Raw genomic sequence first — 24,551 nt, forward strand, 5'->3', positions numbered from 1 at the left:
ACTCATTTTTCTTCACGTTCTGTGAAGAGATGTGGGAAATGGTTTCATTCCCATTTTATTGGTGAAAAAGTTGAGACATAGTGGTCTTCAAGGTCATGTCAAGTCAAGATTTGGAGCCACCTCTAGCTAATGCCTTTGCTGCCTTGTCTTTTAAGTTAGGTGTTTTACTTGATTTAATCTTAGTTGTAGATGCTGGGCAGTGGTTTCAATTTGCTTATTCGTACTAGTGGGCAAACCAAAATGTCCTCTGGGGCATATCTCTTTTTCAGGTATTCTACCAAGCACTGTAACTTCTCCCTGCCTCTGTATTAGCCAGCCTCCTAATTTCTCTGTCTTGTGTTCTTGGGTTGCAGGTCCCCAGGAATGAACCAATTCATATTCTGAATGTGGCTATCAAGACTGATGGTGATATTGAGGATGATAGGCTGGCAGCTATGTTCAGAGAGTTTACCCAGCAAAAGGTAAGTCCTCAATTGGGTAGAAACTGGTGATGGCCTGTTTCCTGCTGGTTGTGTGTCATCCTTTCATCAATGCTACTTGTAAGGCCTATCACTGATAATGGCTGTGTCTTTTACATAGTTCTGCCTATATGAGTAAAATTCCAAAGTGATTTAATAGTATATAATGAATTTCTTTTTATGTCAAGAAATATTGACCTCAAATATTTAAAATATAGACCTCAAATATTTAAAATGTTTTAAGGAAGGGAAGTTGTGTTCCTAAATCTTTCCCAGAGCTCCAGTCTTGAACTTCCAGTCACCTGCTGAATTTTTTTTTTTGGTGACTTAACTCTTAAGTGTCCAGGCCCAAACTCCCCTCAGGTCTGTTCTGCCTCTCCCTTGAAAATATGAGTTATGCTTCCATCCTCCTTTCAACTTTATGTCACTTAGATATCTCATGTCGACATCAAACTCTATAGTTTAAACCTAAATTCTCATCATTTTCCTTCATCTCTTCTGACCTCCCAAGCCCCCCCCAAAGAAAAGAAAACAAAAACAAAAAAAATCCAAGCAACCAAACCCTGTCTCCCTAGTTGTTCAGAAATCATGACGACTTCTGTTTTCTTGCTGTCCAATGTTCCATCCTCTACCTGCTATGTGTACATGTTTATTTGTATCTGGTCAGTCACCAAGGTCTGTTAGTTTTTTCTTTGCAGTGTCTCCTACTCTTTCTCCTTTTTGGTTTTTTAATTCCTACTACCATCTCTCTAGTGTAAAACCTTACTCACCTCACACCTGAGACACTGCAGTAGGTATACTTTTGAGCTGTGTATCTTCCTTAAGTCTCCCCGTCCAGACTTTCCCTTCTGCTCACCACCAAAACTTAAATGTACAAAATACCCCCTTACCAAGTTATTCTCCCACTCAACAGCAATTCCCTTTTACATTCAAGATACCTCCTTAACTTGATATTTACCATCAGCCTACCATTTTTGAAGGCTAACAAGCTAGCCTTTGCTGTTCCATGAAAAGACCTAAATCATTTTCTCATCTACCTTCTGTAGAAAGACTGTCTTTTCTACTGCCCCTCACCTGGAATATTTTCGTCTTTCTTTCTTCCTTTTCTTCTTCCTTCCTTCCTTTTTTATGCTTGTTTTCAGAACAGTCTCAGATTTCAATTTTATCAGGGCTTCTCTGAGTAGCCCTAACTAAAGTCTGTTTTTCTCCCTTCAATTTCTAATCATTCAATGTACATTTATTAGCAATAATAAGACTTTTTATTTATAAAGAACTTCCATGTGAATTTTCTTATTCGCACCTTACCACAATCCCATGAGGTTAGATTAGTTAGGATTTATTAGAATTGTACACATCGGGAAAAGCTCAAGCTCAGAGAGATTAAGGCTCCTTGGTCACCGGCTGGTAAGTAATAGAGCAAAGACTAGAATTTAAGTCTTTGATGCCAGCTTTAGGGGCCCAGAGCTAGGTGCTTTAGTGATAGTACATTCTTAGCCGTGAAGATGCTTATAGTCTAGTTCAGGGGACTGGTTAGACCTGCTCAAAACAATAATCTATAGTTACATTTCATTGTGATACATGATAGATGCCAAAGCGCCCCTCTTCAATTGCTCTTAGTGACAAGACCCATGTGTCTCTTTTGAATGGAAAGCACCCAGCCCATAGTGCTTATTATAAAGAAAGAATCCAGTAGATGTTTTTAAATTCAATTCAGCAGTGTAAACAATTAGTGCCATAGGCATTCACATCATGTAATGCTAATGGTAGCTACCCAAGAAAAGATGGTACCTTTGTGCTTAACATGTCTTATTAGCATTTACTCCATGATGCTCTCACAGCACATAAACTGTGAGATTGCAGTAGCCAACATGGGGAAAAGGTACTTCCAGAGAAGTGAAAATAAGAGATATGCCTGGGAATTTCCTTAGAAGAGTACTTTACTCTCTTTCTGGCCCTTGACTAGTGACCACATAAAATTAACCTAAGACCAGTGACCAAGGTAACTTTAGCTAGAAGAGTCCTAATGTTGTGCATGGCTGCTAATTCTGCTGCTTGATGAGATAATTTATGAAAGTTTTTTCCCAGGTTTTGAGGCACTGGGTTGACTGCCCATATTTGATTGTTTTGACTTCACTTTAGGCTTTTTATTACCCTCAGATCTAAGTGTTATGTATCATCACACGTTGATTTAAAGAGGGAGTTTCTTCATTTTCACCATATATATTTGTAACATTAATTGGCAATAAGAAATTACTTTTTTCTTTTACTGGACTTGTAAACTGAGGCACAGAGAGATCCAGTGTCTTTGCCTGTGGCTGTTCAGAAGGGTAAGGGTAGACTGTGCTGACATGCCAAGCCTAGAGAAGCTGTTAACTGCATCAGGTACTGTGCTTATCCAGGAGTATTTGCCGTCTTCACCTCCTTGTTTTGAAAAAAATATGAAAAGGAAAGGAAGGAAAAACAATTTAAAAAAAAGCTGAAGTGATAACTAGTTTTGTTTTTCACTTCATAATCATGCTCCTAGCAGTTTAGAAAAAGTTTTTTTTTTAAAGCACACATTAAACTATCAAATAGGTTGATCCAAATTGTCCAAATAATCTTCTAGTCCCAGCATGTCTTTTTTTTCTCTCATAGAAATTAGGATCATATATTTGTAAATGACTTGTGGAGGAGATTGAAGCAGTCAGTGTAAATGGAGTTTCTCCAGGTGCTGACGCCTAATCGCTGGGTAATAGCTGTGGACTTGCTGTGAGACCCGCATTATTACAATGTAATCAGAATCCTGTTGCTCTGCCGTTATTGTCAGCCACTTGTGGAATTTTAAAAGCAATAACAATTTTGACTTTAAATCATGGCATTATTAAAGTTATTTTCTTGCCTTGCCAGAACATAGCTATTGATGCTTGTCTTTGAAGGACTTGGCTGTAGTGGAATTCTTTGTTGGTGTCAGAAGAAACATTTCTGTTCCTGGGCACAGTGACAGACTGAGAACCGCCATCCGCCCACCACATACCACCCCTTTCTTTCAGCACAGTTTTTTCTTATTGTAGTATCAGTACTTGCTTATTTACACTAATGGGTGTGATGCAAGTACAGGTCATTTTTAAATGTGGTTAGACCAAAATTTGTTTATATATGACCAGGGAATTTATTATTAGAAAATTTATTTTTCTAGTTATCTTTTGCTTATGCTATTAATTTTATTTTCAAGCAAATGCCATAGCAGAAATGGAGAAATAGGTGGAAATGGCCCAGGAATATGTTTGTTTATATGGAAGGCCAATTTGGATTTAAAAAATATGTAATATCATGAAAGTTAAGAATTGGCTTATGAACTTAGCTCTTGGTTAGAGTTATAGCAAGGAATGTGATCAAACTAAAGTCTGGATGTAGGTTGTGAAAGTCTACGTATTTTTTTCTATTTATATTATTCATGCATTCTCTCAGGTCATCCAACTAGTAGGATTGCTTTTCTTCTTGTTGCCATGTAGCCCCTCTTTGTTAGGGACCTTTCAAAGCATGCCTTTTATTTATTCATTAATCTGTTTCTTTGTCTCTGCCTTTTGAGATAAGTGAGCAGCACAGGGTAGGGGAAGGCTTAGATCCAAAGGCCCAAGACTCGTATAAGGGGCTGTCTTGAAACCGATGATCTCTATTGACTTCTAATATACTACTCCCCTGTGCCCAAATGGCAATATGAGTAATCACTAAATTTAAAAGCCTGTTAAATATTGCTTTTAACAATTTTTAAAGAGAATATTTTTTAAAGTACCTTAATGTAAAGTAGGGGGAAGTATTTTAGAAGAACTGAAAAGGTCAGAATTTGTTAGCTTGAATTCTAGGAATGCTGTATCTGATGGTAGGTAATATTAATAATCTAAACAACAGGATAGGACCAGAATTTTCTCTTTTATGGAAATTTTCTCTTTTCCCTCTGCTTGATTTCTTTTAGCTTCGGTATCTGTTAATCTTCACATTTGAATACTTGCCCATCAGTATGATTTCTATTAGCAGAAATTGTGTTAAGGTCTACCTTGATGTGAATTAGTCCTTAGATAATTTAGGTAACCTCATGTGACCCTTTCTCCTCCACAAAGTTCCCTCTCACCTTTGTTCAGATCAATATAAAACCTATTCCATAAGACTTTGTCCCAGGAACCAGGTTGAGATTTGTTTATTTGCAAGTTTGAAGGTATTGAGCCAAGATGTGGGTATCCAACAAGGGTGCTTAGCCCAATTCCTTACGAGGATCAAGTGGGGTAAAATTTAGGATGAATGGAGATCTCATTTAGCTTCTGTTTTACATGTTTGTTCATAGAAATCTACCCTGGTTGAGCATGGGATCCGGCGCCTTACGTTCCTGGTTGCGCAAAAGGTACTGGTGTGTGAATTATACCTCTCTAATATTTTTTATGGTGCTACTAGAATTTTTTAAAATAAAATGGAATTATAATCATATGCTTACATGTAGAATTTATGCAGAAAATAACTTTTTTTATAAATTTAAGAAAAAACGTTAGTTTACCTCATCACCTTTTACTCAGTTTGTTTTTAATTTTATTACTAATTTCCAGCTTCTGCTGTTTTTTCTTCCTTTCTGTCTCTCATTTGAAAGGATTTCAGAAAACAGGTCAACTATGAGGTGGATCAGAGATTTCATGTAAGTAAAAGAAACAATAACGAAAGATTACTTACTGTTATACCTGTTTGCCGTTGATTATGTAAACATAGAATTTGTGTGAGTTATTTAGAAGGGCTGGATTAATGTTTGCTCCCTCTTGTTTTAGAAAGTAGTATCATGAATATTCAATTCTTCTATAGAGTATTCAGGCTAAAGGGTTTTTTTTTCTTTTTTCCCTCTATAACGAATTCTCAGTATATCTCTGAGAAATAGTTAAGAATGAGTATATGCATTTATGCAGATGAATAAGGGAGAAGCAGGACCTAATTAGTAATTTCTTCTATGCACACAGTGAATCAATAGTCAGGAACTGCCAGTTGCACTTTTGGGTCTTGGCTTCTACCAAAGATGGATTCAGGTTCGATTACTAAGAATTCTCAACTCTGAAAAACAATTATTTATTATTTAAAATTCTTTAACAGGGTCCAAATTGATAGTGTTGTCTTAAGTTAATTCTAGGAGCAGGCAATAAATAAAAATTAAGCATTAAGTTGCTTATTCTCCCATTTAAGTGAGTTAACTGTTAATATTAATGAGATTGAACATTTTATTGAAAAGAGAATTAAGGTAATAGCCTGGTGTCTGAAATGATCATAGCCAGTAGGATAATAGCAATAAGGCCAAAAATCCGGTTTGTAAACAAGATGTCATTCTCTAGAATGACTGATTGTAGTGAAAATATTTCTTTAAAAATTGATCCTAATGTAGCTAAGTAACATTCCAGAGGATGTTAGGAAGTCTTAATTTTCCTGATAAGAATTTGATTTTGTTTTGTTTTAGCAATTAAGATGATTAAGTTAGTTTTCAAGCTCTACCCATTTGCAATAATGGAGGTAACATTTGAGATTCCAAAAAGGACTTTCTAAACTCAAGGACTTATGTGTGATTGCCTTTATTGCCCTTTTGTTTACTAGGTCTCTTGCACTTGGCATTTTGTTTTCTTTCTCACAGTTCACCTTATTGAGAAACAAGAGAACCTACCCTGCAAACTAAAGAGCTAAGATTTTCTGAAATGCTTTAGGAAACGTTGTGGACCGCACAACTCCCCTGTATTATTGATGTCAAGAAATCAAGCAGAGTGCAGAGATATATCAATCAATGACTTCAGATAGGAAACTGGAGACAGTGAAGAAGAATGAGAAGCTTAAAGAGAACCCTGGGACTTTAGGAAGAAAAATCTGGAGCTTAGAGAATAAAATTGATACTTGGGGATAGAATAGGAGAGCCCATGAATAAATGTTGTGGTTGGTAGATGCAGATCAGAGCTAAGGTAGACATGCCAGAGCCAGACCCTGGACTTGGGAAGAGTCTTGGGCTAAGTTCTTAAGCGTTAACGTGATTTCATTTTCTCACTGAGTTTGGAATAATATGTAATCTGGGAAATAGTACAGAATTTGTAAAATTGTTTTCCTTTTTCCTAATGGTTCAGATGGAATCTTCATGTCCATAGCACATTAATGGTTTCCTGTAATAAGCATTCTATGGTAAATTAAAACTCTCCAGTGAAATTTTTAAAAAGCCAAAGTGATTAATTCTCAGAGACTTTTTTTGTGTGTTTTATACATACTAAAAACCCTTTCTTTGAATCTTAGAGTATATCTACAGCTTTAAAACATTTTATCTTCTTCCTGCTAGCCTAATATTTCTGGATTTAGGTTGAATAGGGACATGTATAGGCAAAATCTACTGGGAAATGAGCCCAGAAGTGGGTCTTCCCTGGGAATCATTGTCCAGTTCCTATTTACAGTGATATCAGATGGGGAAATCAGTTAAATTATCAAGTGACTTGGTTTGTCATGAGTGTAGGAAAGGTTGTTTTAGGACATAAAAACATTAAGGTTTAGGTGTGAACTGGATTTGCTCTGAAGAACTGAATGGCAGAGGAATTGGGGTGTTTTTATGTTAGCCCCCTTAGAAATGACTACTGGTTACACATGGGGCAAGGGCAACTATTACTGAACTCTAGCCAGCATCTCCCATAGCCAGGAAGCCTTGGCAGAAGCTGTACAAATCCGGGGCTCACTGCCATGGTGCTGCTATGAGTTCCTCTGCTGGTGGTAGCTTGCCATTCATGGAGAATGCTTAGCCTCTGTCATGTCATCTGATATGTGTTTGCCCCATAGTTAGTGTAGTGTGAAAAAGAGGAAGCTTTCTGGGAGTGTTAGAGATGAATCCCTTGATCTCTCCGGCTTTTTCGGTAATCCACTGTGATGTATGCAGCCTCCCCTGTTCTACACTGTGAAATCCCTATATTATGGAATAGACGAGAGAATGCACACATGACGGGGCAAGGAGAGGAGGAAGGTTACTAAGTTTGGTTCAAGAGCAGTGTTGGCTGGTGTGGAATGAAGCAGCTGTGCTATTTCACAGTCGTCATCTCTCAGACTGCTTCAGAACCAGAATAAGGCAAATGAGGACCAGAGTAGAGAGTGTGTATATTCCTAAAAAGTGTGTATATTGTTAGGTGTTTACTCTGATGCCAGTGAAGGCTATAAGCATTTCCAAAACTTCCTTGTTTAATCACCTCAGTCCTCAGAGAGCTGTCCACTGCAATGTCTGCTGCTGCCTTAGTCTCTTGACTCTAGATGGAGACTATTCTGAGTGAGCAATATTCACCAGCATTAAGGAGGCTTGGTGTCATCTATTTCCATAACCATCTAATTAAATCAAGTACCCATAATGGGACCTGAATAACTGCTTAACATTGATATTTAAGCAGAAAGTTTGAGGAAAAACTAGTCTTATCCTTGTAAATATTTCCTTCATATTAAATAAGAAAAAAGATTAAAACCTTGAAAGCAAATGAACGGGCTCTGAATTTCTGCAGCTATGTAAGCTGCGGTTCTCCAGTTTTATGTGGGATTAAGTTTCTGTTCACTCACTTTTCAGATCTAGAATTCCAAAAAGTGCAGCAGAAGGTGCTGTTTAATTGCAATGTAAGTTTATACTTTTTGAAGCTTTCCATATTTTTTTCGGCAAAGTTTTGTTAAGGATACTAAAATGATTATTTTCAGGATTTCTTCTTATCCTTTGCCACCTAAACAAAAGCATTAGATTCAAAAACTGTGATGAGATTCTAAATCAGTTTTGCATCTGTTAAGTTTCCTTTTGTTTCTTGTTTGTAAGATTTTATGAGATTTTATCAATTCTGCTATAAATCACCTAGAAGATAGTGGTAGTTTCACTGATTTTTATGTGAATGACTCCCACTTTAAAATTAAATGTTTTGGATATTTGGGCTTGAAGGAGGAACCCACTCTCTAAACAATTATCATGGTTAGTAGTTCATTTCTTTAAAAAAAAATTGATATGTTAATTATATCTCAATAAAGCTGGAAAAAATTGGTAGTTTTCTTTGCTAGTGGATCAACTATTAGTTTTTCAGAAGGTTTGGTTTGGGTTTTTGTTTTAATTACAGTCTATATAATTAGTTCTCAGCATGTTGAGGTAAAAGAGAATTGCACCAGCAAGCTTCCAATTTCTTCATCTCATTAGGTTTTTAACACGATTATTAGTATCATAATCAGCTATGATGTTTTCTGTTGCAGGTTTTCACATTCTCTGATTTGCAGGGTGTCTTGATTGGCTAATTTAGGCGAATTATTTTGATTGTCTGGATGATGGTTGGTTGATTAGAACACAACAGGGGTATAATTCCTTCCTGAGAAATGTTGCATTCTTTTGTTTTTTGGTACCAGAACACTAAGAGGGTTTTTCTTTGTGTACATTCAATTATGATATTTGCCCATAACACTAGTAGAGTGCCTGGAAAGCAATTACATTAGTGATTGAATAAGCATGAATACTGTTAGTGGAAAAATTGGCAGTATAAGGATAAGGTAGGATAAAAGAATTTTCTAAAACTTACAGGATCAGACATTTGCGTTTCTTCTTTTCTATGTTGCTGTGATTTTTGAGTGCCAAAAAAGGTGACTTCTATAAAAGTCCTCAGACTTCCATTTCTCCCAAAGAATTACTCATTAATCCTGCTTTCTCGTTGCACAGAAGTTCTTGCCATCTCTTAATCTGAATGCTTCAGTGCTGAAATCGAGGGCTATACTGTGGAGTTAAAAATTTACTTAAAAGTTAAAAAAAGTTTTCTTATATCATCTCATAACACCTTTTCTTAGCTAACCTTAATGAAAGTGATTTTTCTGATTGGTAGTCTTTTCCCACCTCTGCCAAGAATTAGTCAATCTCTTTCATGATTTGTAATAAAGGTATGTCCATTCAAATTGTTTGGTTTTTCATGCTCTCAGTTACTATAAATTTTCTTAATTGGTTTAATGGTAAAGAAAGTGTTTTTTTCAGTTACTATCATTGTGTTTTTGAAGAAAAATGATTCTGATCCTACAACAGTACAGACTTGAATAAATGATATATAAAATAAGTATTTCATTTAACTAATTAATTAATTAATAGTATAGCAGAATACAAGAGTTGTGCCTAAAAGATTATATTATCACTTTCGTTGACTTTTCAGGAAATTTCATGGAAGGATTTTGTTACCCGTCCTTTTTACTCATGTCACTTTTCACCTAATGCTCCGAAAGCCATACCTCTCAAAAATAAAACCCAAACTAGACTGCGTAAAGGCCTGAGCCTGAAATCAACTGACAGCTCAGCTGAACACCTTATGGCTTAACCTTCAAGTCATCCTCATGTTCTTCACTATCATTTGGGGAATTAGAGAACTATTTAGAAGGAAAACATCATCAGTAAAAGATCAGTGCTGTGTAAAATCCACTTTCAGAGGGCTTTTAAAGACAAGGGGTTCCCTGGGCTTGCTAAATAAGCTCCTAGAAGCCTATTAAATGCAGTTTTACAGTTAAAATGCCAAGGAAAATTTAAAAAATTTGTTAACTGCACAAGCTATACTTAAGGTGAGGGTGAGGCATAATACCTATGGAAAGTATTCAAGAAGTTCTCAGTAAATTCAAGAACCACAAGTTTTCAGCATGAGTGTTCCTTTGTGTTTTGCTTTTTTTCTTTAAAGTCTTAGTTTGTGTTTTTTGTTTCATCAAATAAAAGTCCTCTAAATAAGGAATTTGGATTATAACAAGAATATAAAGGGAATGTCCTCCAATTGAGAGGTAGAGTGGTAGAGATGAAAGGGCCTAGGCTCTGGCAATAGAGAGACCCAAGTTCACATTCTGGCTCTGTGATCCTGGGCATATCACTTGCTCTAGGCTTCCTCAGCTGTAAAATGGGATCGTGATACCTACTTCAAGAGGTTGTTGAAAAGGGGACAACACATGAGAGTGCCTGCTACCTAGAAGGCTTTTAGTTCAGGTTTCCTTCATGGTTCCTAAAGCTCATTGAGGGATATTTAGGCAGTTAGTCCTGGTCTCTCAGCCTTGTACCAATAAGTGTTTGATTATATTGCACTCATAATGAAGATGCCTAATGAAACCTCCTATAGAGGCAAATAGTAATGACTTGATTCCAACACTGCCAGTAGAGCCCATCCGAGAAACAGGGGTATTTGGTGTTAATAAGTTAAATTTCAGAAACTAATGGGCTCTGCTAATTGAATTCATCTTTGTTAATTAATAAGGTTCTAGTGAATTGGTTGCTTTCTTTTGTAATGCCCTGCAAAAGAGCAGTAAGACCAAATGATTGCAAGTTCACTAGTTTCACCCCATTCTTGCCTATACATATAGTGGTAGTGACCAAAATAACATTTTGTACTTTTCTTTGTCTGGAAATGTTGTTGTTTAAACCCTTGAAATTATTGACTCGAGAGTGAATGTGGAAAAAAACCATGAATTGGGGAATCTATGCTTTCTGGTTAGTTTACATTTTAAGAGTTCCTTAAGGAGAAACTTGGGAAATCAGTCTGTAACTACTGTTGCAGTGCTGCAGCATAAGGGTATGTTGGCTTTATTTGCCAGGTTGTGCCAAGAGCAACACCCAGAAAGATTTTTGTTTTTTCATCTGGGAAATGAAAAAATACTAATTTTTTTTCCTAGGAGGGGGTAGCTATTGAAGTTAGGTTAATAGTGTGGTGATTCTCAAATTTGGAAGTGGGATCAAAGTGATGGTTACCCAGAAGATCGTTCATATTCCCTGGGCTAAGCTAAGGTAACGAGCATGTTTTCTAGGAAACTGTCTTCTAGTTGCTTGACTGCTTCTGTACTATGTGTTTATCCCCAAAGAGCCATATCTATGAAGAACTGACGCATTTTCCCTTTCTTTAACACAGAGAGAGTTCCCTAAATTTTTCACGTTCCGAGCAAGGGATAAGGTAAGAACTGATTCCCTCCTTCTTTTCTTTTTTATTCTTATTTTTTCCTTAAAACCTCAAGAGTGGCTTATCTTTGCCATATGCTCTTCTTACCATTCTCCTTTCTCTAATTAAACTTGTACTTCCCTTTGCCTTACATGTATCTTAGAACTAAAGAAGACTCCCTTCTGAAAGAGTTTGGTTTAGGAAACAATCAAATGTATTGACTTATCCAAAGAAAATAATAACTTTCAAAATCATCCCTGTGCTTTAGGACAGTCCTAAATGATGTGATATTAAAGGACTACTATACTTAGTAGGATTATTCTTGTTACCTGTAGATAGTTCATTGATACTCAAGCTTTGTTTATATGCATTTGTTTTTCAATTTTAAAATGTGAAATTTCAGACCATTTTGCTTTCTTCCTATTACCAGCTCATATTTTTGGTGCTCTCTCTCCATTCACTTAGTTGACATGTACTCTGGAAACACAATTTAGTTTCAACAAAACGTACAAAGTAAATGTGAATACAACTTTTAAAAAAGATACATAAATAATTAAATATCTATGGATATAGTATATTCTGAAGCTGAATATCTCTACTTTTAAATATGATGTTTATTTGTCAGGTATTTACTATGTCCTTTGTACTGTGCCAGAGATGATAAAAGTATAAGACAAGGGGGCCAGCCCTGTGGCGTAGTGGTTAGGTTTGGCGTACTCCACTTTGGCGGCCTGGGTTCACAGGTTTGGATGCTGGGTGCAGACCTGTACCACTCATCAGCCATGCTGTGGCAGCTACCCACATACAAAATAGAGATAGATTTGCACAGTGGTTAGCTCAGGGCGAATCTTCCTTAGCAAAAACAAATTTTTTAAGTATAAGACAGGGGCTGACCTGGTGGCACAGCAGTTAAGTGCACATGTTCCACTTCAGCGGCCCGGGGTTCGCTGATTCGGATCCTGGGTGCAGACATGGCACCTCTTGGCAAGCCATACTGTGGTAGGCGTCCCACGTATAAAGTAGAAGAAGATGAGCACAGATGTTAGCTCAGGGCCAGTCTTCCTCAGCAAAAAGAGGAGGATTGGCAGTGGATGTTAACTCAGGGCTAATCTTCCTCAAAAAAAAAAAAAAATTAACCATAAAGTATAAGACATGGATCCTGCCCGTAAACATTTTAGACTAGTTGGGTAAACTCAAAACACTGGTATGTGAAATAGATGTGAATGTGAAGCAGTCTGTGGTTAATTGTAAAAAATGAATTGTAAATACATTAAATACCATAGGAGTTCTGAGGTAATTGATGTTTTTTGTTTGTTTTTAGTGGAGAGCAGCACTACTTGTAAAAGTATAAATGATGAAGCTTGGGAAGTAAATAGGTGCTTTTGTGCCTAATCTTATGTAAGCTACAGCATTATCCTTATATATAGCTCCTTTTTTTTTTTTGCTTATTAGCACATCATAGCTTATGTTTCTATTTTTAAGCACCTCTTTTATGTATACATTTATAATATAATTTTGTAATTGCTTCTTGTGAGCTGTTTTTTTTTTTTAATCCTTATACTCAGTTTGAGGAGGATCGTATCTATCGTCACCTGGAGCCTGCCCTAGCTTTCCAATTGGAGCTAAACCGCATGAGAAATTTTGACCTTACTGCCATTCCATGTGCTAATCACAAGATGCACCTGTATCTTGGGGCAGCCAAGGTGGAAGTGGGCACAGAAGTGACAGACTACAGGTTCTTTGTTCGTGCAATCATCAGACATTCTGATCTGGTCACCAAGGTGGGTGCTATACCTTCATGGGAAGTTATCCTTAAAGCAAGAGACAGAGAAACAGGCATGGTTCAAAATCAAGTTTTCATCTTTTGAATCAAGGCTCTTGTTCTCAATCATCCCACTCTCCAATAACCAGCAGAAATATGAGAGTTATTTCCCTCACAGAAATAAATACTCCATATAAAAAGGGCTTTTTTTTCCTTTGATTTTTCTTGGTAATGGAAGCATGATAGCACTCACTTGAGAAAAGGAAAAGCATGCTAACAGAAAAACCAGAGGGAGAATTAGGTGATGATAGAGGATAAGTAGAAAAGTTAGAGGTGACCGCATTGTAAACCTCTCTAGAGGTGGGGTGGTTTCTGTACACAGCAAAGCGCTTCCTAGTGTTAGTTATTACTGCATCCTATAGCCATAATCCTTCTTCACCTTTTCCTTTCTAAGCAGATTTCCTTTCAAAACTGTTCTATTTGGCATATATGGGGATGCCCAGCATCTCCACCTATTGGAAGGAAATGATACACTAAGAGGCAAGAGGAAGGGCTGGCAGGAACTCTTTATCTGACCCTTCTCTGCCTTTCTGCCTGTGGTCACTGGGTTGACTCTAGGGAGAAAGGTAAATAACATCTGCAGCAGGTGCCTTATGATTCATGATATACCACTGCTTAACTAATTATGGTGGCCATTTCTTAATTGCCTCTTTTAAAACACATTAATGTTGATGGTGATTTTCTTCCTACATAGGAAGCTTCTTTTGAATATCTACAAAATGAAGGGGAGCGGCTACTCCTCGAAGCCATGGATGAGTTGGAAGTCGCTTTTAACAATACAAATGTCCGTACTGACTGCAACCACATCTTCCTCAACTTTGTCCCCACGGTCATCATGGACCCATCAAAGGTGCATTTCTCCTTAGCTTCTCTACTAGCACTAGCAACACAAGCAGAGAGAGTCATTCTTATTTGTTCGCACTTAGACCTGGAAACCGGTACTCTTGGTCAGCTGGTTGAACCCTGGATCTTTAAAATTTACAGAGTGCATAGGAGACTGAGTTTATGGGATGGTGTCAAAAATTTGATATAGCCATTGAAAGCAGACCTCAAAACTGAAGGTGGTATACTGTTATCTTGCTGGTCATTTATAAGTAATACAAAAATATAAAACCTCTTTCTTTTCTTCTGTTGATACCTCTTTTATGATATTTGCCATGATAGTGGTCTTATTTTATATAATCCCTTAGGATTTCTCATCTGGAGTAATTAACTTTCCTATTCTTGGGCATTTTGGCAAAATCACTGCCTCTTTGTACTAAATGTTACTTAACCTGGCGGCCTTAGGGAGGTAATGCACCTTCCCAAAGTGTCTAACCTATTTCTCTCTAGTGTTTTTCCACAGGGAAAGAACTTGGTTGATAAGGAGTTTCATATATATTATGTATGTTTTCTTCCCTGATGCTCTATTCTAAAATGCATTCCATATAATTTAATGAAGGAAAACAAGGTGATTCTGTACTTGACCTTTTATCCCACGTGTAATAAAGACAGGCTACTCTCTGTCTCTGCTCCTTCTAACCTTTTCCTGTCATGATATTTTGGAATTTGGTAGGAGAACCCTTTTTCAAGGTCAGTTGTGGGCATGGTCTTTTTCTTTTCGAACTTAGTACCTAAGACCTGAGAAATCGTTTTCTACTTTTTTTCTTCAAGACTGCAAGCTACTGGTCAGTTGCTTTAGTCTGTTGGGAAAGCCAAGACAGGGCTACTCACTGAGTATCAAGTCCCATCATCTAGTTTAAGCAAGGTTCTTCTGAGTATTCTGGGACTGGCAAAGCCGGAAGACTTAAAACATGGCCTGGATGCTATAGAACAATATATGTTTTTAGATTTGACTTCCCATTTCCCAATGAGTATTTTGTATCAGCCTCTCAGCTTCCACTCCAAACATCCATATGCCCTTGCTCTGCCTGTCTAGTCATAGACAGCTATCAATTTCCTGTGTATAGAGATTGTTGACTTTTGTTCCCTTGAGAAAAGAATGGGTATGTATCTCTTGGTTAACAAGCAAATGTGGAAATAGAGAAGTTAGCTCCTTGAAACTCATTCTAACCTAAAATTCTGTGGTACAGAAACAAACCACAAAGGTGGCACATACTCCTGAAGACCCACAAGAGGAGGGCAGTATGAGATATTTTTGAGATTTTTAAGATGTTATGAAAGCATTTTAGAAAGATGATTTAAGAAAACATTAATTTTGAGTAGTATGTCCTAGCTGCCTACAACCATATTGGAAAAAATTTTTTTGCTTTAGTATATCAATAAAGAGAAACCACATCTAAGGCCATATGGTTAAATAACTCCCCTAACCCTGAAAACTAGGAACACTAAGCTGCCTTGGTATAAAGCTTAGAGAAACTAGGGAATGTCTGCCCCATCTACTTAAATCCCAGTTGGACGTGGCAATGACCAAGCATCAGAGCTCTCTTTAGAGAGAACATTCTAACACCACCTACAAATTGCCTTTCTTTAATTCATGCAATTTACCAAGAAGCATATATTATAAAGTTTAATAAAATTGTATGGAAAAAAGCTCATGGTAGTAATTGCTGCATTGATTTAAGGTCCTGTAAGTGCAATGAAACATAGTTACCGTGCATATAAATGCTATTTAATAGCTGTTTAACTAGAGATTTTATTCTTATTTGGGGCTTTCTCTTAAATCCCATGGCTTGTAATTTAGATATTGTAGATCTTTGATGTAGAGTATGAATGTAATTGGTAAAGGGGAAGGGAGTTGCATGCATTTGGATGTTGTAAGCCAGAGAAAACCACTCAAACACCAGGCCAGCATGAAATTGTCCCTTACTTGTTCTAAGCAAGAGAAAAGATGGGGAGAAACTATCTTTTTGTAAGGAACACACGTAGTACACATCTCCAGAAACCAGCATCTTTTTCCATTCCTCCTTTTCCAAAGATGGGCAGACCTGAAACACGTCCTAGTTACAAGGTATTTAAGTTTTGTGCTTGGTGATGTGTCTGTGTCAGATTGAGGAATCTGTGCGGAGCATGGTAATGCGCTATGGAAGTCGGCTGTGGAAATTACGCGTCCTCCAGGCAGAACTGAAAATCAACATTCGCCTGACACCAACTGGAAAAGCAATTCCCATTCGCCTCTTCCTTACAAACGAGTCTGGCTATTACTTGGACATCAGCCTGTACAAGGAAGTGACTGACTCCAGGACAGCACAGGTATGGTAGTCAAGCAGGGTCCTCAAAGTTTTGATTTGGTCCTGTGGATAAGCCACGTGCCCTTGTCATTGAAGACCCAAACTCACAAATCCCATTGGTTCACCTCGTGGGGTTATCCTCTGTCAGCTTAAATAGTTGCATAAATCTGAAAAACTTCATTTGCCATATAAGATGTATCTGTATTCCTAATCATGAATGTTATGAAACCCTCAAACTTTTGTCACATAGTGGTGAGCCCAAAGAGATGCCAAGTGAACCTGACTCCAGAGATAATTCTTCAATTTAGGGCCCTTTTTGAGTGGGCTCTTGAGCTGCTTGAGCAATCTTGGGTCTGATTTGTCCTGTTTTCTGTTTTCAGCCCAGTTAGACTACTCATTGGCAAGTAAGGAAAGAGAATTGTCGAAATATGTCACCCACTTCTGTCTTAAAGAAGGAAAATTTCAACATAATATAAGTTTGAGCAATAGTAAACAGTGACTTTATCATGTTTACCATTTAACATAACATTGCATTATATTATTCCATTTACACACATTATCTTTCCTTCAAAGGTTCAGAGTATTATATATCTAGAAAAGAGCAAAATGGCAAACTTGAACCCACTTTTCGGATGGAAAAATGGAGACTATGAAAATGAAAAGTGACTTTCAGTAGATTCTGTCATAACAGAAAATTCCATTTATATCTGTTTTACTACCTTAGTTTCTAAATATTTGGGCTATTTTGCATGATACTGGATTTAGGTTGGTTTACCATTGTTCATGTCTTTTTAAGAACTGGGATGTTATTTCAGGTCTTTGGCCTGAACTTGGGAAGTGCATTTCTTCAGGTTAAAGGACGAACTTGTTCCAGAATGTGTACACAAGTTTTCAGCCTGTTCTATGCATTGGGTGCCAGGAAAAGATCATATGTCTCTTGTTTTTATCTATGTCCTTTTAAATCTGGGAACAGAGGTAAGAAAAGACATTTTGCCAGTATTTCGAAGATGAATTTTAAAGATCTGAGTTTAGATAGACAGAGTGACCTTTCATTTTGTGCTTTGATTCCCAGTTAGATAGCCAGAGATATCTATCCCGTGAGAAGTGAACAGTTAAGACAGAGAGAGAGCACGCACAAGAGTGTGAGGGGTGAGCAAGAGAAAGAGTAGTATTCAGTAATTTCTGCTGCATTTGATGTTTTTCAGGACAACCTTAAAGACATTTTCAGTCGAAACTTTCCATGGGCAGGGATGTTTTTAATTAACTCCAAGTGGCTTCAAGGCAGGTCTATTCTTCTGAAAAATAAGATGGCCACTTGAGATTTTAATGTTTTTGATAAATATGTTTGTTCTTCATAACTACTTTTTCTCCCCTTTCTTTTATTAGAAAGCTCTTAGATTTCCCTCATGCTGGCTAGTGGTGACACAGGGGCATAAAAGATGCAGAAGCCTTCAATCAGTTTAGTACTGTGCCTGGCACAAAATAAGCATTCGACAAGTATCTCAAAGAATGAATGAGCTACCTTTAGAATGAAAGAGGGAGAACCCCTTTTACCAGGGGTCCTGCGTATTTAGGAAACCTTGAAGGAAGGAGTCTCCCTCACGGTCTTCAATTGAAAGAGACAGCCACTGCCACTTGTGAACTCAAGACCCAGGGCTGGAGGAGGGAATCATCAAAAGGAACAGCATCCAACTCACTTCTCGTGCTCCTAATGCCTACTTGATGCTTATTGCCTATATATTTTTTCCCTTTCTTTGCTCTAGTGGGTCATTATATGATTTTAAAATAATGTGGAACCATGCATATCATTCATTGTTAATTAATTTAATATTTATTGACCACCTATAGTGTGTCATGCATTACAGATATAAAGATAAAAAAATGATTTCTAGTCTCAAGAAATTTGCATCACGATGGAATAAGACAGATAATTAGCTTCTGTGTAGTGTGATTAAGATTCATGCCATCATAAAGTAAGTACAGAGCTCTAAGGGGACAGACTATATGGAATCAGATTGTTTTCCAAGAGAAGCCCTTTTGATGGCCTCTGGTGAAAGGTGTGTGATATAGAAAATGTGTACGTATTTTCATGAACTTGTAAACCATACACTTCACCAATTGTAATTATTTTCTCCATTATAGTAGAAAACGGAATTAACACAGATAGCTAATCATTCAGAGGCTTCTACTGCTGTCCGTCACTATCAACCTCTTGTTGCAGCACATCATGTATTCTTTCTGCCGGCAAGGAGGAAGGTTGACTGGCTTGAGTTTCATTTTCCTTGTATAGTCTTTGTGGTATTAGCTACAATGAACACTGATATCAGGCAGTCATGGTGGGGAGAAGAGATCTGGGTAATCCATTGCATAAGTCAGTTGATTTCCAATGTGTAGTGTAAGGGAGAAATATACATCTAAAATCACCTTTATTGATATAAATTTACATATAATAAAATGCACTCATTTTATGAGTACACTTCAATTCTGAAATTGTATATACCTGTGTAACTACCATCACAATCATGATAGAGAACATCGTGACACCCCGAAAGTTCTCTTGTTCTCCTTTGCAGTTAAAGGTACAGGCACCAGCCCCAGCCCCAGGCAACCACTGATCTGCTTTCTATTATTATAGATTAGTTTTGCCTGTCCTAGAATATCATATAAATGAAATTAGACAATATGTACTATTTTGTGTCTGGCTTCTCTTGCTCAGCATAATGTTTTTGAGATTCATCCATGTTGCATGGAGTTTGGGTATATTCCTTTTCATTGCTGAGTAGTACTCTGTTTTACTGATATACCAAAATTTTTATATTTATTCATGTGTTGATGAAACTTTGAGGTTTTATTTTCCAGTTTGGTCTATTATGAATAAAGCTGCTGTGAACTTTCATTTACAAATATTTGTGTAGATATGTTTTCATTTCTCTTGGGTAAATACACAACAGTGTAATTACTGAGTCATAGCAAGTATATATTTAACTTTATAAGAAACTGCGAAACTGTTTGCTAGAATGGTTGTACCATTTAAAATTTCCACCAGCAAAAATTACCTAGAAGCCTTTCTCCAACGCCTTTTCTCAGTCTACACAGTTATGTTGCTTAACTGTGACAAGCCTAACTTCATTCTAGACTGTGGCAAAACTGAGTCTCAAACCCTGTACCCCACACGTCTTATCTTTCTTATAAATGGGAATGTAGTTCCAAGAACCTGCTGCTTTTATTCCTTTTTCTTATTTTGATTTGACTTACCTCCTCTGAATCCAGTTTTCTCATACTCACACCCTGGCCTGACTTAACACTTTGAATCTCTAAAAACGTTACTATTTCTACCTCTCACATTCCTAAAACATTGCTAATTCTGCTGCCCACCTGATGACTTTCACCATTGGTCATGTGAAAGAGGACTTAAGAGCTCCATTCTGTGGAGTTTTAAGCAGCCTCAGACAAGTTTTGCCCAGAATAGGACCTACTTGACAAGTCAATAGAACATGCTTGTTCCTTTGAACTAAAGGGCTAAGGATTCACCTCGCTGAACCATACCCAGGATTTAGGAAAGTACTTAATTCTCTTCTTAGGTCTGTCTATCAGGTCCACAAATCTATTCATTAATATTAGACTTAAGCTTGTATATTTTAGGCCCAAATAGATGTGTGGGTATACACACATACCCTTACATTCCTGTCTCCATTTGTATTCACTGCATAGAGAATCTATATCTTATGTATTCATGCATAAAGTGCCTAGTTTAGTGTCATACAGTCTCTGGGCACTCAATAAATATTAATTGAATTGAAATAATGGCATCCCTTATAAATATTCATAAGCAAATAAAACTAAATTTATGGAATATGAAGTACTATTCTAGAAATATTTGAGTTAAAATGATTAAAAACTGGTTTGGTGATTTCATTATGTAACAATATGGGTATTAAAGGGACTATTCACTAGTTGCAGACATAGTATACTAAGGAAAATAAATATATATTATATAAATATAATTTAGTAAAATATATTTTACCATAGGCTATGTCTTACAAGCTAATAAGACTAACCAGCTAGATGGATGGATGAAATCTACTTCTGGCAGAAATCTTTGAAGCCTTTGTGCAGCTAATACTACTTAGGTGGCACCTTCTAGTCAAGTAGACTGAAGCACAGATATGGTAGAGCCTTGACTTGGCCTTCAACCATTGGGGAAAGAACAGAATTCTCTTTAGTGCATAGCTGTTCTTCAACTTAAATACTAGGACTGTTCAGACTCGTTAGTCAGACTGGACATACTTCATTTCTGAATATATGGGATTCAAGACACTTTAGAAGGCGAGCATTGTCAGTCTGTCTCTGAGATGTGAAATTCACATTGTGCTTTCTTGTTGATTTCAACTAATCCAAAAGTGAGAGCAGCCTATGGAGTATGGTTGGTTACATAGCATTTTTTGGAGTTGGTTAATCTGTAGAGAAGTGAGAACACTAAAAATCAAATGTGAAGAGGCATGTCTTAGCTACTCAACCCACCAAAAAATATGTTCTAAGAAATAACATTTGTGAAAAAGGCCCCTCTAAGCAGCTATCTGATTTTTTTCTCTCTCTCTTAACTCTCCATGCCATCCTCTGTTTCTTGCAGATCATGTTCCAGGCCTATGGAGACAAACAGGGACCATTGCATGGAATGTTAATCAACACTCCATATGTGACCAAAGACCTGCTTCAATCAAAGAGATTCCAGGCACAGTCCTTAGGGACAACATACATATATGATATCCCAGAGATGTTTCGGCAGGTAAAAGTGGCTAACTGGCGGGGGTGGAGGGGGGTGGGGGGCGGGGCGCGCTGACGTGTTGCAGAGAGGCAAAGTTTTTCCTGAATTTCCATCAGATGCAACTTAGACTGAAATGGGGCACTCCCAAAGGACAGGATGTATCTTGACAGTATTCTCATTTCTGTCTCATTCGGGATTTGGTGACTGCCAACTCAGATGCTGGATAATTCTTTATGAATTAACAGGAGGAATGATGAGGATAGAAGCCTCTGTTGAGTAGAAGAGAGTAATCTGAGACTGCATGCCTGTGATAGTAGTTTACAATGACCTGTGTGAGGAGTTATGTTCAGGTATATATTTCCTAGCCTATATTCAAATTACGCATATTAGGAAAGAGGTTTGAAACTCTAGTTCTCATTTTCCTATTTTCTAAGATAACCCAAGTCCCTAGTTGATAGCCTAGGTTAATATGATGAGACTCAATATAGATAACATATACAAATGGATATAGAGTTCATGGTACACAGTTTAAAGCATCACTTCTTTTGTGGGAGATTTATTATAGCTGAATAAAAACTAGCGTGAGAAAATTACGACATTATGAATCTCATCCTCTATATGAAAATAAATTCCTTTGATCTGTATGGTGAATCATCTGTGTGCTGCAGAGTTTTCTTCCATCAATAGAAGGCAAGAAAAGTATATCACCAGCAAAGTACAACAGATAAAGAATAAGGTATCAAAGGAATACTGAATTTGTCCTTAAAATAAATCTATGAATATAAGATTTTTCCAGGTATGCTAGTCAATACTACCAGTGTTACCACATTTGAATTTTAATAAAATAATATATGTAGTGTTAGTAAGTTGTCTGTTAATTCCTGTATTATTCACAAATACAGGAGATTTCTTTTTTGTGACCATTTGTTTACAATTTGTCGCTCTTGAAACATAGCTATCTTCATTCAGTATCACTGGAATTGTTAGCTTAAAAGTTGACTGTAGGTTCTTTTCCCCAATGCCAATGCTAGAAAAAGAAGTCACATTCTATCTAATTCTTCATATAGAATAGACGTAAACACTATGATTAGGACATGTAGGTATGAATGACTCATATTGGCTTTAGATATTGCTTTGAGGCAAGCAAAGAAACAACCGAACTAGGTTCCCGCTTCATGAGGGATTTGTTTCAGTAATATGAAGTTGGAAATGGAAATCACAATGGTTTTAAAATGGATAGGTGTGTCTGTCTGTTTTCTCAGATTTGAGCAGGATTGATCTGCACGTTTACAAATAGTCATACACCTCTAGTGAGCTAATTCTTGTGTAGGGGCCTGTAGCTCTGAAAAGACATTAGAAGAAGGATGCTTCCCCTGAACATCTAGTAGAAACTTAATTCTTGCCTTCTTGGATTTTCTTTGTGTTAGCTGAGTGTCATGTCACTTTCCTGGTTATTCTTCTTCTGCCAAGTCTCTCTAGGATTTTTCTTCCTTTTTTAAGGAGACATTGATGCTACATATTTAGTTTTTAATTTTAATTCTCCTGGATATTGTTAGGTCTCTTGTGTTTGTTATTGCTCTAGTCCTGACTCAGAATCACTTAGTAGTTTGATTTTGTTGAAAAAGTGCCTGATTTTTGGCATGTAAAAAACATGACGTGAAAAATAATTAAAAATCTGTTTTAACTGAGAATGAGAGCTGTAGAATTTGATCTAATGCTTAGAAACTCAGCAGAACACTTGAAAAAGAAAGAGCAAAACCAGCTTGACTAAATCTTAATATTTAGTTTTGTCCATGTTGAAATGCTAGTTGTCACTGATAAGTCAAACTTCTCTCCTCCACTAGTCCCTGATCAAACTCTGGGAGTCTATGTCCACTCATGCATTCCTTCCATCACCCCCTCTGCCTTCTGACATGCTGACGTATACTGAGCTCGTATTGGACGATCAAGGTCAACTGGTCCACATGAACAGGCTGCCAGGAGGAAATGAGGCAAGTAGTTAAATTTGCCCTCCCCCTTTCTTATGTGTGTGCTCACTAGTACCAGCTTTCTGTGGGGATGGTCATTAAATAGTATTAAAGATCCAAGTGGCATAGGCAGCATAGTAGTTTAAAAAAAGTATTGTTTTCTGTTAGACATACGTACTTAAATAGTTACAGATGGAATGACTACATGTCTAGGATTTGCTTCAAAATAATGACAGGTGAGTGTGGGAGTATAGATGAAACAAGATTGGTTATGGATTAATTGAAGCTAGGTAATAGATACATAGAAATAGATTATTTCCTCTATTTTTTTATATGCTTAAAATATGGGGATTTCCTATAATAAGAAAATTTAAAGTATTGTTTTGCTTGATGTTTTTCTTTGTTTGGATACTTATTTGCATACTAATAGACATTTTCTGGTACATTTTCTATGCTCAGGTAATTTGATCTGGTGCTGTTGTGAACATGGTCAACATATTCTTTCTACAGGGGCTCAATCAGAACCAGGGGTTTAAAAATCAAAGAAAGTAACAGAGAACTCATTTCTGCATTATCCAAGAATACATTTTCTGGCCTTGGAGTTCTCTCTCCTATAGTGTACTGTTAATAATGATACGAAATCATATTCTGCCCTATACCCTGTGCCCTCCTATATTCATTGAGATTCTTCCTGATTTTAACTGTACTTCTAATGTACAGGTGTAACAACAATGATAACAGTAGTAAACCTATAAAGAGATATGTTTTTATTTCAACCTTAGATATAATCTCTAGATAAATCTCATTTCTTAGAAGGAGTAATCTTTACTGGGGTGTTCACCCTAAACAGACTGGGTAGACCTTTGGAGATAATATGCATTTTTTCCATTTTATGCAGTAACTTTTTCAAAAAATTTCACTATATGTTCAAGCTGTATGGCTGGTTCAGTAAGTATACCAGTGGATGCCAAAAGGGGATGATTTGGTATCAGGATGGCTGCAACTGTTGGACCAGATGGAGTGTATCAGACTTGTAGGAGTACTAATCTAATGCCTCAACAAATAGTAAAGGCAAGAAAGGATGCATAGAATTTTGACGAGAGTAGATATATACTCATTAACACACAAAGTCGAAGCAGAGGTTTGTGCCACTGTGTGTAGCATCTACGCACTTAGTGAGCCCCTCAACAGCAAAGAAAGCTTCTTTGTGCTAGACTTAAATTCTGATACATTGAACAGTGTAGTCTTCAGGAATGGAAGGCACCAGAGAAAAACGGTTTTAACTAATGTAATTAAAACACAAAATGAGATTTTTGGCCATGTGAAAGCTAGCTGCAGAGCTAGTGAAACCTCTTGCCATGATCTTTCTCTCCTGCTTCCTCTCTGCTCTCATTCTGTGTTTGAGTGAATGGAGACTGGGGAAATAGTGAAATCCCAGAGGGACAGAGCTCTGTTC

General features: G+C 37.0%; 1 protein-coding gene across 9 annotated transcripts in view; it reads left to right on the top strand.

Annotated features, from left to right (window-relative positions):
* Positions 1 to 24,551, top strand: part of ACACA (acetyl-CoA carboxylase alpha) — a 267,372-nt gene that overhangs the window by 158,468 nt on the left and 84,353 nt on the right. For 8 of the 9 annotated variants that reach the window (XM_044745744.2, XM_070482836.1, XM_070482837.1 and 5 more), the window contains 9 exons: positions 354 to 461; positions 4,777 to 4,833; positions 5,074 to 5,118; positions 11,345 to 11,386; positions 12,937 to 13,152; positions 13,888 to 14,043; positions 16,182 to 16,385; positions 20,994 to 21,149; positions 22,973 to 23,119. In XM_044745744.2, coding sequence (XP_044601679.1) covers positions 354 to 461; positions 4,777 to 4,833; positions 5,074 to 5,118; positions 11,345 to 11,386; positions 12,937 to 13,152; positions 13,888 to 14,043; positions 16,182 to 16,385; positions 20,994 to 21,149; positions 22,973 to 23,119 — 1,131 coding nt within the window. Of the gene's footprint in view, positions 1 to 353; positions 462 to 4,776; positions 4,834 to 5,073; positions 5,119 to 8,028; positions 8,076 to 11,344; positions 11,387 to 12,936; positions 13,153 to 13,887; positions 14,044 to 16,181; positions 16,386 to 20,993; positions 21,150 to 22,972; positions 23,120 to 24,551 lie in introns of those variants that run through there. The other variant, XM_070482839.1, reaches the window with a different exon arrangement.

Source organism: Equus asinus, chromosome 13, assembly GCF_041296235.1.
Source record: "Equus asinus isolate D_3611 breed Donkey chromosome 13, EquAss-T2T_v2, whole genome shotgun sequence".
In the NCBI taxonomy this organism is placed as follows: Eukaryota; Metazoa; Chordata; class Mammalia; order Perissodactyla; family Equidae; genus Equus; species Equus asinus.